The sequence below is a fragment of the Populus trichocarpa genome, chromosome 5 (assembly GCF_000002775.5).
Source record: "Populus trichocarpa isolate Nisqually-1 chromosome 5, P.trichocarpa_v4.1, whole genome shotgun sequence".
Taxonomy (NCBI): domain Eukaryota; kingdom Viridiplantae; phylum Streptophyta; class Magnoliopsida; order Malpighiales; family Salicaceae; genus Populus; species Populus trichocarpa.
The window spans coordinates 21992140-22008651 of NC_037289.2; the positions used below are offsets into that span (position 1 = coordinate 21992140).

Genomic DNA, 16512 nt, shown 5'->3' on the forward strand with positions numbered 1-16512 from the left:
ACCTTTCTAATCGATTTCATAAATTATTCACGGATGCTAGTTCACAATGCATTGTTTAACGACCTTGACCCTTCACCTCAAAACTTGGAACTCAACGGATCTAAATCGCAACCGAGAAAATCTTGTTCCCGGTAAGTAGTGAATTGCCTGGAGTGTTTATCTGGGATGCAACAGACCAATAACTGGCATAATCTTCATGCCAGAAAGAGGCTAACCCATCACAGAATACTTTTTTCTATTCATGATAAGTTAAAAAGGAATTTACCTTCATCACCTTTCAGTTTTTAGTAGCATAATTATAAAACACAGCATTTAGAAGCAGTCAAGAGGATGCTAAGAAATTTAAGGTACGGATCCAACAAACAACATTCCTATTCTAAACGAAGGAACTAGTTCTAGAGGACAAACCTAGAAGTCAAACGATATGTACTTAACCAAGATGTCCTACACAAACGCAAGCACAACATTAATACCAAACAAGTCTAACTTAACCTTAACCTAAACCCAGATACAGTCACCAAATTAACACATGATTGTCCAGCTGAAAGCAACTTGAGATCAGATGCCAAAAACTTTATTCTTTGGTGGTTTTGTTGATGAGAGACTTGTGAATGTGAGGGATGACACCACCACCAGCAATGGTTCCCTTGATGAGGGTATCCAGCTCCTCATCTCCTCTAATGGCCAGCTGAAGATGCCTTGGTGTGATTCTTTTCACTTTCAGATCCTTGCTAGCATTTCCAGCAAGCTCAAGAACCTCTGCCGTCAGATATTCAAGGATTGAAGCCAAGTAGACAGCAGCGGTGGCCCCAACTCGCCCGTGAGCTGAGATCCTTTGCTTTAGATGCCGGTGGATACGTCCCACAGGAAACTACACCCATCCATCATAGATATAAGAAAATCATGTCAAATGAGTCCAAACATCGTCAATAAATCATAACAGTCTTGAACAAATGCCACCGTGATAGAAAAAAAAAACCTTCGTAAACAGAATATATGCAGTACTATAACCAAAATCTTACCCTATAAACTAAAGTGATGACCATATCTGTTCTTTCTACCCAAAACAAAAGGTACTTTAAATAAATTTTAAAACAAGATGGCTACCATTCTTCTGATTAGCTCAAGTCAGATACTAAAACCTACATTAACACACACTGGCAAGCTTAAGGATCTTTAAAATTACACGTTTCATTTCGTTAACACCTAATTATTTTCTTCAAAATGTGTGCTTGTAATTTCATATGCCTAAAATTGGGATTCTATTTAAGCAGAAGAAGACCCACTTCCTTAAAATCACAGCTGTTTTCGTACAAAACCAGGAAGAAAAGAACAAATACTGGCAATTATAAGACAGTTTTTGCAAGACATGACAATCCCAAACAAGCTGTAACATGTAATGAAAACTATCAAAGAAATGACCTTTGATTTACTGCTAGAATAGTCAAATTAGCGATGATAAATGAACGCATGAAAAATAATTTGATTGGGCATATATGTTACCTGAATGCCAGCACGAGAAGAGCGAGAGACGGGCCTCTTCTTGTCCTTGTCCTTATCTTTGTCCTTGTTAGCCGCTGCAGTTGTTTTCGTTGCCAGAAGCCCTTTTCCTCCTTTCCCAGCCATCTTTCACCTTTTCTTTTAAAAAATTCAAATTCTCAGATTGATAATAGTTAACAAATAAAACAAAAGGCACAAAAAAATACAACGCAGAAGAAAATTTGTAAAAGGATGTGCCTCTAAGAGGCTGTTAGCAAAACATAGTTCGAAATTATCAGCAGAATCAGAGTAAAGATATAGGAAACCCCCAGAAATGAGAGCAACTGACAGAGATTTGTAGTTGAGAGAGAGAAAGAAAGAGATCTGGGCTGGACTTTTTAGGGAAAACGAGAAATTTGGAATTTGGAATATCTAAGCAAAATCCAGTAAAAATACTCTTAGATCTTGAGAGAATTCAAAAGAATTTGAACGTACAGGAGTAGAGTAAAGAAAATATGGAAGACCCAAAATTCCAATTTAGAAAGAAAAAGAAAAAAAAAATCAGAGAGTTAGAGAGAGAGACCTGAGGAGCTTTGAATCTGGAGAGGAGAGGAGAGGGGACTGTAGAGATTGAATGAAAATGCGTGGCTAGCGTTTGGTGTTGAGGATTATAATAAATTTAATAAGGAAGGTGGGAATTTGAATGTGCAAAAACCCAAGGGGCGGCTTCTTTTGGTGGGAAATAATTCCCCAAATTTTCGATTTCGAAATTTTTGGCTTTGTTTTCCTTTCTAATTATGTTTTACCCTTAGGATGTTTGTTTTCCTGTTTAAAAAGCGTTTCTGAATTTATTTATTTTTGTTTTAAATTATTTTTTTATAATTTTAGATTGTTTTGATGAACTAATATTAAAATAAATTTAAAAAAATTATTTTTAAATAAAAATTACTTAAAAAACAATTAGTATTAAATACTACCTTAACAGTTAAAGTTATATATTGATTTAATATCTTGTAGTCATTAGATTAACAGATTAATTTATAGGTTATTAGGTTAAACCAACTTAATTATTTTTATTTTTGGTTTTTTTTAAGGGTTTTGTATTTAGTAATTAAAATTATTAAATCCGATTTAAGATGTTAAAATTATTAAATTAATGGATAATTTATAGGTTATTGTGTTAACCCAATTTGATTATTTTTTGGCTGAATAATGTTATTTTAAGTTTTTAATTTTTTATTAGTTATCTAACTGAGTTTGATAAGGGTTAATTCATTTAACCAATTTAATTTAATAAGGTTAGTATTTTTTAATTAAAATTAAAATCCAATACTGAATTACAAATCTCTCGAGTGAAAGTATCCAAGCATATCAGGTTTAATAAGCATCATTGTGAGCTAATTTATTTTGCATTTGCATTTGCATTTAATTACGAGAGATACCCTTACCTTTTGCTGTAGCGTGACCCCGTAAAGTGGAAGCCCTCTGCTCTGCTGTATTATTCAGTCAACAATAGAGCTCTCTGCTTCCTTCGCTCCTAAACCTACCCTCGAGCTCTCATGGGCTTGAGTTGGTGGGTTCCAAGGGTTTAACCGAACCCAAACCTCTGAGAGGTGGGCTTGGGCAGGCTGAGCCCAACCCACTATGAAAATGGTTTTTGGGTCAGAGCTCTTAAAGCCCATTCCCGTAAAAAATCCTAAAGCACCAACAAGCTTAGCATGCGATATTCATTAAGCCTGGCATATGATATTCATCCTATAAAAGGTATTGAAAGCATAACTTTAGAAATGGATCTGCAGACATATCTCAGATTTCAATTTTGCGAAGTTGCTATTCGGAAGAAACTACGTTATGATGGTGAAATAATGAATTTTTCTTCGTTAAACTGGAATATGGATGTATGACATGTCAGCTACTTTTCACACTGACAATCGTTTCTGGAATCTTTCCATGTACAGGAATTCTTCAAAGCACAAATTTATATCAGCTCTAGTGCAGAATGGCATTGGAAGCACGACTCTAGGAACAGAATGGCCATGCTGGAATTTTTTTTTGAAAGCAAAGACGTCATTTTTTCCCAATCGAAATGGTCAAAATATTAAATTTTGGTTATTGAACATGCTTTATTTGCAACCATGATGTGTATCTTGGTTTATTCCCGATGGGATGTTGCAGTCGAAGCAAGTATGGAGAGCATTGACTCTTGGAAGAATTTGGAAGAAATCATTCACGTATCAGATGGAGCCATGGTAGCCAGAAGAGATTTAGCTGCACAGATTCCATTAGAACAGGTCCCATCAGCACAAAAGAAGATTTTTCTGCTATGCAGATAGCAAAATAAGCCTGTTGTTGTCACACCCCAGCTGTTTGAATCCATGGTCGATCCTATACCAACTAGAGCTGAAGTTGCTGGTGCATCTGAAGCAGTTTGACAGCGGGCGAATGGATAATTAGTGCTTTCTGATGGTTCAGCCATGGTTCAATTTCCTTGGAAGGCATTAGCTGTGGTAAGAAGTGTTGGTTTTTGAGAATCGTGAGGTGGTGGAAGGAGGAGAAACTCCATGGAACCTCTAGTTATCTCACCTGTTGGTATTTCAGAACAGAGATGCAGTTCAGCTGCCAAATTGGGCATGCTTTCATTCCCGTAAATTGGGTATGGCCAGATTTTGCATTTAATTTGCAGGGTAATATTTAGGGTCTCTTGTCATTCTTACATGGATTAATAAAAATTTTGGGAAAATAACACATGTAATAAAAAAATAGCAAATATGAACACAATCGTTTCAAAATTCATATTGCCTAGAAATCAATTAACACTTACAAAAATTAACCTCAAATTTATTTTATAAATATTCAAAGATCAAAAGACGAGATTTAAAATTTAATTGCTCAAGAGAAAAGTTGATTTGACATGAAAGAGAAATAGTAAAAAACAATAAAAATAAAAAATGGGTCATTATAAATATATCACAGCTTAGTTTTTAACATACTCGATACCGTTAGAAAAACTACAACTAGACAATTCTAACTACATATTAAAAGACCACCAGACAATATCGTAATTGGTTAGGAATTTTGTTCGCAGTTAATTTAGGATCACCAGATGATATCGTAATTGGATAGGAGTTTTATTTGTGATTAATTTAGGATTAATCACAATCTCATTTGATAATCTTTCAAAATATAGTAATAATTATCCCATTAAGATTTTTTAATTATACCGAATGTGTCAAATTCCCAGTATGTCTCAGTGACATATTCTTTCTTTTTATTTTTTTCTTTCTTGTTACATAACCCTTTTTTTTTCTTTTGTAATTAGATCTCGAGTCTTATCTTGTGATTATTAGATTTTCATTATGTTTTTGCCATTGAATTTTAATTTTTTTTTATTAGATGTTCATAAAATTTTAAGTTAGTTTTTATTAAGATTAATTAATTAATTAATTAATTTGCAACATGCTTTTTGAAACAGGATTAAATAACCATTACTGAAATAATAATTATGTATAAAATTGATATTTATATACACAGTGGTAAGAGCTATAAAATTGATATTAATAATTATGTGTCCAAACTATTCTATTTATCAAATATGATTTTAATTATTTAGGTGGTGGTCTAGTGGTAAGAGTTTGGGATCAAGAGGTTTGGTCCCACTATAAAAAAAATGATTTTCAATCTATATCATCCTTCCAAATTTTTTGACAAATTGTGTCATTTGTTTTTTTAAATCCGGTTATAAAAGGATATTTTTCCATGGGTCTATGTCACGAGAAGACATTAACATCAGTTTTCTCATCTTAAAGTCCTGTTTCTACAACTCATCATTGATCTCATTGGTGCTTCATAGAGATCTTCCAGGATTTTTTTTTTTCCTGTATGTATTTGTTCCTGCGAGTCATGCTAAACCGTTGAAATTTTTCTCTTTGTTGATAACAAGGCAATCTTTTTTGGAATTTCAGATACCCCCAAATTGGAAGACGATGCATTTTTGGTTTTATATGGAAAATGGGCAAGTGGCATCTCTTCTCTCCCGTTCTCGTCCTGACCTCCCAATCCTTGCATTTACATCGTCATTTTCTGTGCACAGGCGCTTTAACTTGCAGGGGGGTTTGATACCATTCTACCTTCTCTCTTTTTTTCCCTGTGATGTCAAGGCAAGCAATCTAAAAGGAACTTTTTTGGCTTCTTAATTCAAGAGAGGGATCATTGTGTCTGGTGAACTTATCATTGTTGCCTGTCCTTCAGTCTGTTCGAAGTGATTGATGTTCCCTGAACGTAATGTTCTTCTGGTTATACTTATACGATTGCCTTCTAAAGTCCTAACTCATTTTAGTTCAGGTATTTCTTAATTTATGCACACACTAATAAATCGAGATACCCAATAAAGCGAGTTATGAACATGACAAATTCTGATCGTCTGAGGATGTGAAGGAGATCATTGATACCACCTGCTATTCTTTTTCAGCTTCATCGAGGCGAAACTCTAGCTAGAGAAATGTGCCTTGAGAGCCAGTACATCAGTACATGCTTTACTTTATTTCTTTTTCCCTGTACGCTGACAGTATCAACAGATGCAAGTGTTTTTTTGCTAGTTGTGAACTTGTAGTTTAGCTTTGGCTGTGGTAGTGGCAGGAAGGAATTTTGGACAGGCAATAAGATTGGCCTGTACACTCGCTTGTCACTCTATTTCCGGTCAGCACTTGGCAATCTTGTGATCAAATATACATCAAGGGCCATTACTATTGTTTTGATTTGCAGAGATCAAGTTGATTGGAATCAATTGTATAGATATTTTTTTATAGATTTTTTGTTGTTTGAATTAACAAGGGAAAATGTTCTTGTTTTCTTTTTTCTTTTACCTCCCAGTTCAGTTTAGTAGAATGCAGTCTGTGAATTGCAGCATTGCTTGTTGCTATACATGTTACTACCATACATCATCGCCTTTCTTACTAGTTCCGCTGTAATATTTTTGCATGCCTGGCTCTACCCACCATTAATGGCGCAGTGAAATCTTTATCCCATGCCGTATAGGCGTCAACAATATCAAGAACAAAGAGGACTTTGTGCCCGTATGGTGCTCGGTGACATGGTTCCTCATGGCGCTGGGCTCTTTATTGACCATCGTGACTCCGTCTCTGGGCTCTGGTGTACTCTTTTACCATGAGTTTAAATGACAGTGATCATATAGCAGTTCAAGAGAATTACTTTTTGGTGTATATATGATGTAGTTTGCGACAGAAAATCTTAAGATACTCTCTAGGAGTAACTAGTATTTCTTTTTAGCAGGAAGAATTATGATGCTCTTCAGATTTTATGATTGCTCCATTGAAAAGTTGGATGACTATAGGGTACATGTATTTCTTTCTATAAAAAAGTGAAGCTGTGCGTGCTAAATTGGTTTGATTTTTGAGAATTTCTTATGCACATCTGATTTACGAAATCATCACAGCCCATGATCATTGAAACTTGAACGTTCCCGATTCCAGATAGAGAACTGGCGATAGCCATATAAGATGGGTGGCAAAACCAAGCCCTCGCTGGCCCATTTTCCTGAACCCCGCCATTGATCGATCATCCAGCGTCCGTATGTTCTCTCGCAGATAGCACTCACAATGCATCATGCGTAGGTGATTGATGGCTCTGTGAAAATTGCCACCCTCAGACGCGTTAAGAGGTACTTGGTAGTGTGGTGGAAGGGAAATCTAACGGGTGTTGACAAAAAAGTAGACAAGAATAAAGCAAATCCCAAACGTGGAGAAAACGAGGAGATTGTGTTGTGTTCCCCTGAGATCAATTTGTCGTCATGTTGATCATTAAGAATTCGAGGAAAAGAATGGAGTCGTTGATCAAGGGACCAAAAAGAAAGGCAGCCAATGGGTCCGAGCCCTAAAGCATTCTCGGAAAACATAATTAACTTTGCCCCAAGTCAAGAAAACTTGTGCTTTTGTAGTTGGCAAGCTAATCGAGTAGGTTGCTGCCAAAAACCTTTTTGCTTTACTCGTTTAAAATAGTTTAGCCAATGAAAACTTCCCACATGTTCGTTCTTGTATCTTTAAATCTTATCTTATCTTCCTTTTTTTAACTTTTTTTTCTTAGAAAATGTTTGTTTTTAAGCTACAACCATGTTTTCAAAGACTCTTCAATTTTTTAAAAAAAAATTATAAAAAATAAAAAGATATTATCTTAATATATCTACAAATAAAAACCACCGGTATTCAAATCCTGCTGTCAGCAGGTTAAATAAAGGGTATCATTGTTCTTTCAATAAGACAAAGACATGTGTGGTATCGCTTGAATTGCAAGACATAAAATTTTGTAAAAGCCACCGGAAATGTAAAACCAGGGGCCACAAATTTTAAATAAACCATGGATTGATGTTGCAGAAAGGACATGCCTGACTGTGACTCATCATGTAATTCACAGCCCACAGAAAGAGGCACCGCGTGGCTCATCAAGAAAGGAATAATTGCGAAACTAGGTATAGCTTAAAAAAAAATAGACGATGATTACCAAACTATAAATTGCACGACCTTATTTTATTTTTATTAGGAATAAAAAAAGAATTATTCATCCTCCAGTATCCATCACAGAGTTTTTTTTAGAATAATATTAATAATTAATCAATCCCACGTAACTCCAAACACCAAATGATGGGTTTAATTCAGAATACTCTTATCCAGCATAGTCTCGAAGCGAATAAATTAAAAAAAAAATATTATTGTTTATGGGGCCTAGCAGAGTTGATATAGCATGAAAACCAATTTTAACACGAGCTTTTCGGCTTTTGAGATGAACTCAAGGGCTCATACCATGCTTTTAAAATGAGTTTTATGAAAATATGTAATAAGATCAGAATAATTTTTTTATTTTTATTTTTAAATTGTATTAATATACTAATATTAAAAATAATTATTTTAAAAATAAAAAATATTATTTTAATATATTAAAAAAACATTTTAAATCACATCTGCTACTAACTACTAAAGGACAGAAAAAAGATGTGGTTCGAATAAAGTCTAAAGGCTAGCCTATGTTTTTCCACCCTCTCCTGCGATATTTTTCCTCTCTATGACAGTTTGTTGTTATGTTAGTTTTTGTCTTTTTGTTTAACTATAGAATTAATTGGTTGACTAATTAAATAGTTTCGGGTTTTGCATTGACTTATAATTCTGTTTAAAATTTTGGTTTTATAAAGGTTAAAATAATATATTTTTATTTATAAAATCTTATTTTTTATTTATTTTGCAAACAAGAATTAATCTTATAACAATTTTAACTAAATTTTTAAGTAAATATATATTTATTCAAACTTATATTTAAAAAATCATAATTAAAAATATTTTTTAAAATTTACCTTTTCTATACGATAACATCAAAAACTACGCGAAACATATCAAGAGCGAGTTTGAAAATGTGATTGTGGTTGCTCTATAAAATATTTTTTGCTCTGAAATTCATCAAAATAATATATTTTTTTAAAAAATATTTTTAATATCAAAACATTAAAATGATCTAAGAAAATAAAAAAATATTAATTTAAAGTAAATAAAAAATATAAAATTTTCAATTTTTTTAAAAACATTTTTGAAAAATAAAACAAACAAGACCTAAATAATATTTGTTTTTCAATGACACAGTATTTTAAAAAATAAAAATTTTTAATTTTTTTATTATGTAGATATTAAAATAAATTTAAAATTAAAAAAAATTAATATAATTTTTTTAAAAAAAATTCAAAAACTAACCACCTACATAATACCCATCATTACCCAAGTCTTCGTTACGATGTTACGACCGTACCACCAAAAGGTAACGGGGAGCAAAATAACTAGAAAGGAAGGAAGAGAGCACAGAATTGCAATTTTCTCAGTTACTGTACCTGGTACGATCCCATAATAGATTTGACAACTCATCTACACACCACCTCATTATACAGTTGAGAAGGGCCCACAACTGATCAAATCTACAAAGTCTGGCCTCAAATGAGCGGTGCTGATGCAAAATATCAATTCATAGACTCATCAGACGGAACCAATTATTCATGGGCCCAGCTAAATTCTTGCCCAGTCTTTGACAAACAAACTCAAGTACAGGTAGTCTTTCTTGTGTAGCAATAAAGTAAATGGGTTTTCTTGTGCAGATAGAATCATTCTGTGTGGACCACATAGATGTAAACTAGTGTCTCTGTGGGGTCCAATTCAATCACTCGGTTGTCCTTCCATTGTTGGAGCCCACATCAACTGTTGAGTCCAATTTGAGTGTGTAATAGCTTTTCATTTTTTATTTTTTAAAAATATCTTATTTGAAAAAATATAAAATTAATATTTTTTATTTTTCCTGATTTTTTTTGTAAAAAAAATAAAATAAAAATTAACATCACACCTAAATAACAAGCACATAAAATAGACATTATTTAGAAGTTCTTTCTTTCTATTATTATTAAAAAGGTAAAAAGTGACTATGAGAGAAGAATGCATCTCCCTACTCATGTAATGACAACAAACAAACTCTTAACCATAATCGTGGAAATAAATATATATGAAAATGACACTATACGAGGTTACATGACAATAACCTTAAAGTACATGAGATGGCTAGTTTTTTATATATATATTATTATTGAAGGTGTAAGGATATTTTTCATTAATTTTTACACATTAAAACATAATTATTCTCTGATAGAGTCTTAGCAATCCACACTATATTTATAGGAAATTAATTTCTTACAAACTCAAGGTGACTTCGTGGAATGGAGGAGACCAGTTTAATAATTTTTTTTTTTAAATATGGGTGTTTAGACCAGCTTACATGTATTTTGATAATTAATTTCTTGAGCTAGGTTCTAAATTTAATAATTATATAAATTTTTACTGACCCTGAGATGGTTTATAATATTTAAATTAATGATTTTTAAAAAACAAACTAAAAACCTTACAAGTTAAAACCAATTTAATTACTTGCACATAGGATTCTTTGCTTTGTCCCATGTATAATGTGAAGTCTTGCTTCATCGAAAATCGATGTCGAGGGAGATGTGCGGCAAACATCCACACACATGGAGTATAGTGCTGTGAATTCCTCAGCCACGAGTATGCATGTGGTGAGTACTCTTTTGTTTTGATATCCGAAGAACTATGGCCATCTCCAAGTATCGGGAGATGCAGGGCAGAGCCAATATCACAATCATATCAAAGATCGGTCGATACAGACAAATGTAAAAGATTGCCTGTCCTCTCTATCATCATGTTTTCTTCAAACATACTATAAGATATATTAAAGCTAGAGACTAGAATTAAACGTTACTCCATCCATTGTTTTGTAGAGAATGATCGATACTGAACTTCCCACATGAAATATCAAACACGAACAAGCCCATGACCCTTCCTTTTATGGGATGAATGCATGCATGGAAGTGTTAAATGGAAGAACAGTTTGATTTCTTCTTACAAATAATTAGAGGTTCGAACTTGAAACTTTTCTGGATGGAGAAGGGATCGATATTAACACTAATTGAGTTATAGTTTATTAACAAAAGACATTAAAAATTAAACTGTCCCTGTTAATAATGGGAAAATGTTGTCTTCATTTTATCACAAGTTAATTTGTTACCTTTTCTTTTACACAAGGTAAATCGTGACATGCAAGAAAAGAATAAGCAAATAGCGACAACGTACGTCGAAGCATTTTCGTCTGAAAGGGGCTACACAGGAAGCCCGTCTTCAAAAGCTTTCAAGGGTTATTCGGTTGTAAGAAGAAAAGCATGAAATATATATGTCCTGTATAATATTAAAATTAAAAAGAAATTTCAAGCGTGAGTAAATAACAACATTGAGTTTACGACAGGGGAGAGAGAGAGAGAGAGCCATGCCAGAAAATGACAGATAAGACAGAAAATAGTGGATTCAAAAAGTATAATTTGGTGTTGATGGCTTTTATTTGACAAAACGGGTTCCATTTCCATGTTTTTGACCCCAATATTGTCGGGAGAATATATATATATATATATATATATATATATATATATATATATATATATATATATAAGAAAAGCATGAATTGTACTATTACTTTTCTTATATGAATTTTTTTTATTGCTACATGATTAAATAAAAAGATTTGAAGAACTGCCCGTGTTCCATAATAAAATGTCTTAATATATATTTTTGTATCAATTTACCTACTTAATTTTTAATTAACATTGTAATAAATTTTAATATTATTATCACATATTATTTTAGATTTATTTTTATTAAACACGTATGTAATCTTTTTAGATAAGAATTAAAATTTATCTCGTCGCTGAAAAGTGCACTGCCAACTCCTGCAGTTTTTTTTTTTTTTCCGCATTGAAAAAATAAACCTGTCCTGGGCACGTGATTAATTTATCTACGATGGGATAATAAGCTTGTCTTGCACTTCTCTGAATAGATAGATTGAAATTCCACACGTCATTATCAAAAGTGCCCTTTTATTATGATCTTTAACAGAAATTATTAGTTCATTGTAACGTGTTACGCCGGCTGTCGAGAAAAAAACAATTTATAGCGTAAGAAAATATGATGTATCTTCTAGAAAGATAAAAAAAAAAAAAATTGATGTGGCACTCTGGTTAAAAAATATTTTTGAAAAAAATTAAAATTTTTTATTTTTTATTTTACTTTAAATTAATATGTTTTCTTATGTTTTTTTATATTTTTAGATTATTTTGATATGCTATGTCAACAATAATTTTTAAAAAATAAAAAAATATATTATTTTAATATATTTTAAAATAAAAAAACATTTTAAAAAATAATTATTATCATACTACCAAATAGATATAGATATTTAAAACAAAAAAACGTTTTGGCACGTGGGTTGCCAGCCTAATCCGCATGCTTAGATCTCCGGCTTAAATCTGACATTTTATTCCAAAGAAATGTGCAATTCTGTGTTAATTTGGGATTAAAAAACCCAATTGTGTAAAAACAAATTCAGCCAAAAAAATTTGAAAAAAAATCATTATTTTAATCTATAATGACTTGTAAGAGACTAAATAGTAAAAAATACTACCGCGGAAATGCCACACACTTTAGTTTCTTTTAATTAGATATATATTTAGTGTTATACTTTTTCCTTTTTATTTTTTTATAAATAGAACTCATCATGAAAATAATGTACGTAGACTACTTTCTTTTTTAAGAGGAGGAAAATACAACTAGGATAATCATATATGTATACATTTTTGAGGCAATGATATTATAAAGGAGAGGTACTATGAGCGGCAAAGATTTTATTTTTTTTAGTATTTAAAAGTACGGTAATAATTGATTTTTAAAATGTTTTTAGCTCGAAAATATATTAGAATAATATTTTTTTATTTTTTAAATTTATTTTTAATATCAGCATATCAAAACGATTAAAAAATACTAAAAAAATTTAAAATAAAAAAAAATAAATTTTTAATAAAAAAACAGATTAAAATTCAATATCAAACAACCTTGAAATCAATTTCTTTTAGAAGATATTACTTGATATCAATTATGACATAAATTATAGAGGAACAAAATCATAATATTTATTTGGATAAATTACTGAAAAATATTGTAGTTTGTTGAGCACACGAATTTTTATAATCCAATTTTTATTTATTTATTACACCTTACATAATAAAGTTAAAATAAAATATTAAAAGATTAAAATATCTACATATATAATCAATCATCATTTCCCTCCTCGTTTTCTTATCTCCATCTTTCTAAAGTAAGTTTTCTCTTCTTTTTTCTTCGATTGAGATGGAAAAAATCAGGTAAAAAAACCTTCAATTTTGACCGAAACAAACCCAAAATTACTTCGAATATGTGATCAAATATATGTTATAATATTGATGGTGTGAATCTGAATGTCGAAAAGTTGAATGAATTTGGTAAGACGAAAGCTTAATTAATTATTTTGTTGACTTTTCCGTTTAAATTCCTAATTGTCTTACAATTACAATTATTTTTGTAAAATCTTAATTATTCTGAACAAGACCCTTAGTATTTCGGAATAAGAAAGGGGTTCTTTGACAGAGTGGAATTGGACTTTGAAATGAATTGTAGCATATAGAATTATATGGTTATTACATCTTACAGTCGCAATTTAGCATAAGCTAATATATTGCAATGTGATGCACGCGGGAGTAGAATAATGATATTTGTTACAGGACAAAACTCTTAAAAATCAAGAATATTATAATTATAAAAAGACACTTAAAATATTTATTTTTTATTCATTAAAACCTTCACTTATCAAAAAGTTTTCACAACTCTTTATATATAAAAAAAATAAAAACTCTAATAATACTGAATAAAAAAAATAAATTAGAAAAACTATCCCTTTAGATAAGAAAAAAAGGGTAAAAACATAATAATACTAAAAAGAAAAGTAAAATTAGGAAAATATAAATTAACTAAGGAAAATACTCATTTTCCTAAAAATAAAAACTCATGCATTAGAGTTTTCATGTTGTAAGAAACTCTTTCTTGAGTTTAGACCTCCATCGAAGAGTGTCATTCACCACAAATATTTTTTATTTGTAGTCTACCCTATCATGGATCCCTATCACCTCTGTGTGAGTCTTCTTATCATGAGTTACTAACACAACATTTTTATGTGAGCAACACTATTCTAAATCATTAACTCAATATTTTTGTGCAAGTTGCCCCATTATGAATTTCACTATCAGGATTTCCGATAACAACAACTGACATAGACACAAACAACACATTATTAATGAGACATCTTTTTCAAGAGAGAACCTCCTCTTCCCCCTTACACAGGCACGTCTAATTTAATAACATCTTCCAGCCATGATTATTTAACAACTAACCATTAGGAATCAGTGAGCTCCAATATACATTTTCTACAACCTCCAACCAAAACCACCGGTAATCATTGTGCCCCGATACCAATTGTTGTAACTAGTAGTGAAGGATAATGAGATTCATTACAAGTCAAAACCATTAAAAACCAAGAACATCAAACTACGAGGAGACAATAAGAATATTTAATTTTTGTTAAAAACTAGGTTGAAAATGTTTATTCTGTTTTTTTTTCTCCCGAAGATGACGAGCCATCATAAAAAAAATATTCTTATAGCGCAGCTACGGGACATGCACAAGTCATTGGCTTTCAAATTAAATCTCATGGGACAATAGCTCAGAGAAAAGATCATTAAAACTCATTGATTTGGCATGCAATATAGCACTCATAAAGATGAGAGAGAGAGAGAGAGAGAGAGAGAGAGAGAGATGAATATGAGGTATTCAAACCACTGAAAACATGATGAATTAAGTCATCATTCTTTATAGGTTGTCCGATTGCAGCCAGTTGATTTGCCTATAACTTTTCATCCTGAAGATATTCTCCGCAGTTTTTCATTTCCTGATTTAAAAACTGTAATTGACGCTTCAGGTAATTGATGCGGAAACATGATTATAAGGCATTATTGTTAGCTAAGGCAAACCAATTCGTACGAGCAATATGAAAACCAAAGGTTATTGACACAACCTTTTAATCCAAAATGGCATTCAACCAAGAGAGAATAAATTGGTCTTTCTTTTTTCATAGGAGAAAGGTCGAATTAATTGTAGGAGTGAAAGTTCCAAAGTTGCCAGTGGCTAGAAGAAGCTTAGTTGGGCATGATTCAGTACCATCCACGAAACCTAGCAAATCATTACTTTATAAAACAAAAAATAATGGGAAATCCAATTAGGCAAATCGTTCGATCTAATCATACCGAAGTCAGTTGTCTAATGTTTAGGAGATTAAAAATGGTGAACGAGGAAGATATTTTTACGAAAGTGTACAGATACATAGAAAAAAAGGTGTTTGCCTGTATAGCTCTGATACTATGAAAGATTGTATGAACACAATGTAGCAATTGATGCCTACACTAGTATCTACGTGTTTCATTCATATAATTATAAAATATATATGATAAAGTTTTATATACAAGAAAAGACCTGATAAGGATGACAATACATTGGCTATGGACAAATTCTAAATAAAAAGATACAGTCATGAAAGGAAACTATGTGTCCGCTGGAGAGAAACCAACCAAAATATATGTCCGTTGGAGAGCTCCAATCTTTGAGTTGTCTTGTTTAACACCTAAAGTCCATGATAAATCGAAATTCTTGATCTGTTATGACTTTGTCCAATTTAAGAAAGCTATTTTTATAACAAAAATTCAAAGTGTAAATAAAAAAACTCTTGCAAATATGTATTTAAATAAATTGATAATTATCTATATTTATTAAAAAAACAGTTAATAAAAACTAAAAAAATCAAGAGATGAATTTCATTTACTTCTTCCATGTATGTTTGCTAAACAACTTAATTTAAATTATCATGAAATTCATGATGAGAAAGATAACTTAATCTAAACAACTACAAACCCAATTAGTGTTATGGCTGTCAGACCGACATTCAGGATAGAAAACTTAGTGGACCTGTTTGTTGTTACGATATAAACTATGTTTTTTAATTGAAATTAATTTTTTGAATGTTTTTGAATTATTTTGATATTATGATGTTAAAAAAATTATTATTTTAATATATTTTAAAGTAAAAAATACTTTAAAAAACAATTAATAACTTCATACCATACATTACCGAATAATTTACCCAATGACCTCTATACTGAAACACCCACACGTGCGTAGATCACATCACGCACTAAAACACCCCCCCTCCCAGTTCTCTTGCTAAACGACATCCCATTAACCCTCTGTCTTTTCGAAATTACAAGATTAACCCACGGTCCAATCCAAACATCATCGTAACCGTAATTACTCAACAGTAACATTAATCCTGTTCCCCACGAATCACGTCATCGAAATCTCCACACCTGATGTCTTAACCAAATAACCGTATCGTGTATTTTGCGTGCATGAAATGACTATAATATCAACTTGTCTTTTAGTTTCCTGCTCTTAAATTCTTGGCCTTGGTTACTTTTTACTTCGGGGCATTTTAGTCAATCAAGTACCCAACGACCGGTATTCG

At 31.6% G+C, this 16512-nt stretch overlaps 1 protein-coding gene and 1 pseudogene across 2 annotated transcripts; one reads left to right on the forward strand and one right to left on the reverse strand.

Moving 5' to 3' along the window:
- Positions 1–311: 311 nt before the first annotated feature.
- LOC7454316 (histone H2A variant 1) lies at positions 312–2244 on the reverse strand. Of its 2 annotated transcripts, none has more exons than XM_006383621.3 (3): positions 2063–2244; positions 1504–1638; positions 312–871 (listed from the first exon to the last, which is right to left on the reverse strand). In XM_006383621.3, the coding sequence occupies exons 2-3, from the start codon at positions 1624–1626 to the stop codon at positions 575–577; spliced, it is 420 nt and encodes a 139-aa protein (XP_006383683.1). In that variant the 5' UTR covers positions 1627–1638; positions 2063–2244; the 3' UTR covers positions 312–574. The 2 variants fall into 2 exon arrangements, with proteins under 2 accessions (XP_006383683.1, XP_006383681.1); XM_006383619.3 differs by having other exon boundaries at positions 1504–1633; positions 2063–2240.
- Positions 2245–3614: 1370 nt separating this feature from the next.
- On the forward strand, positions 3615–6885 carry LOC7476873 (pyruvate kinase isozyme A, chloroplastic-like; annotated as a pseudogene).
- The last annotated feature ends 9627 nt before the right edge of the window (positions 6886–16512 follow it).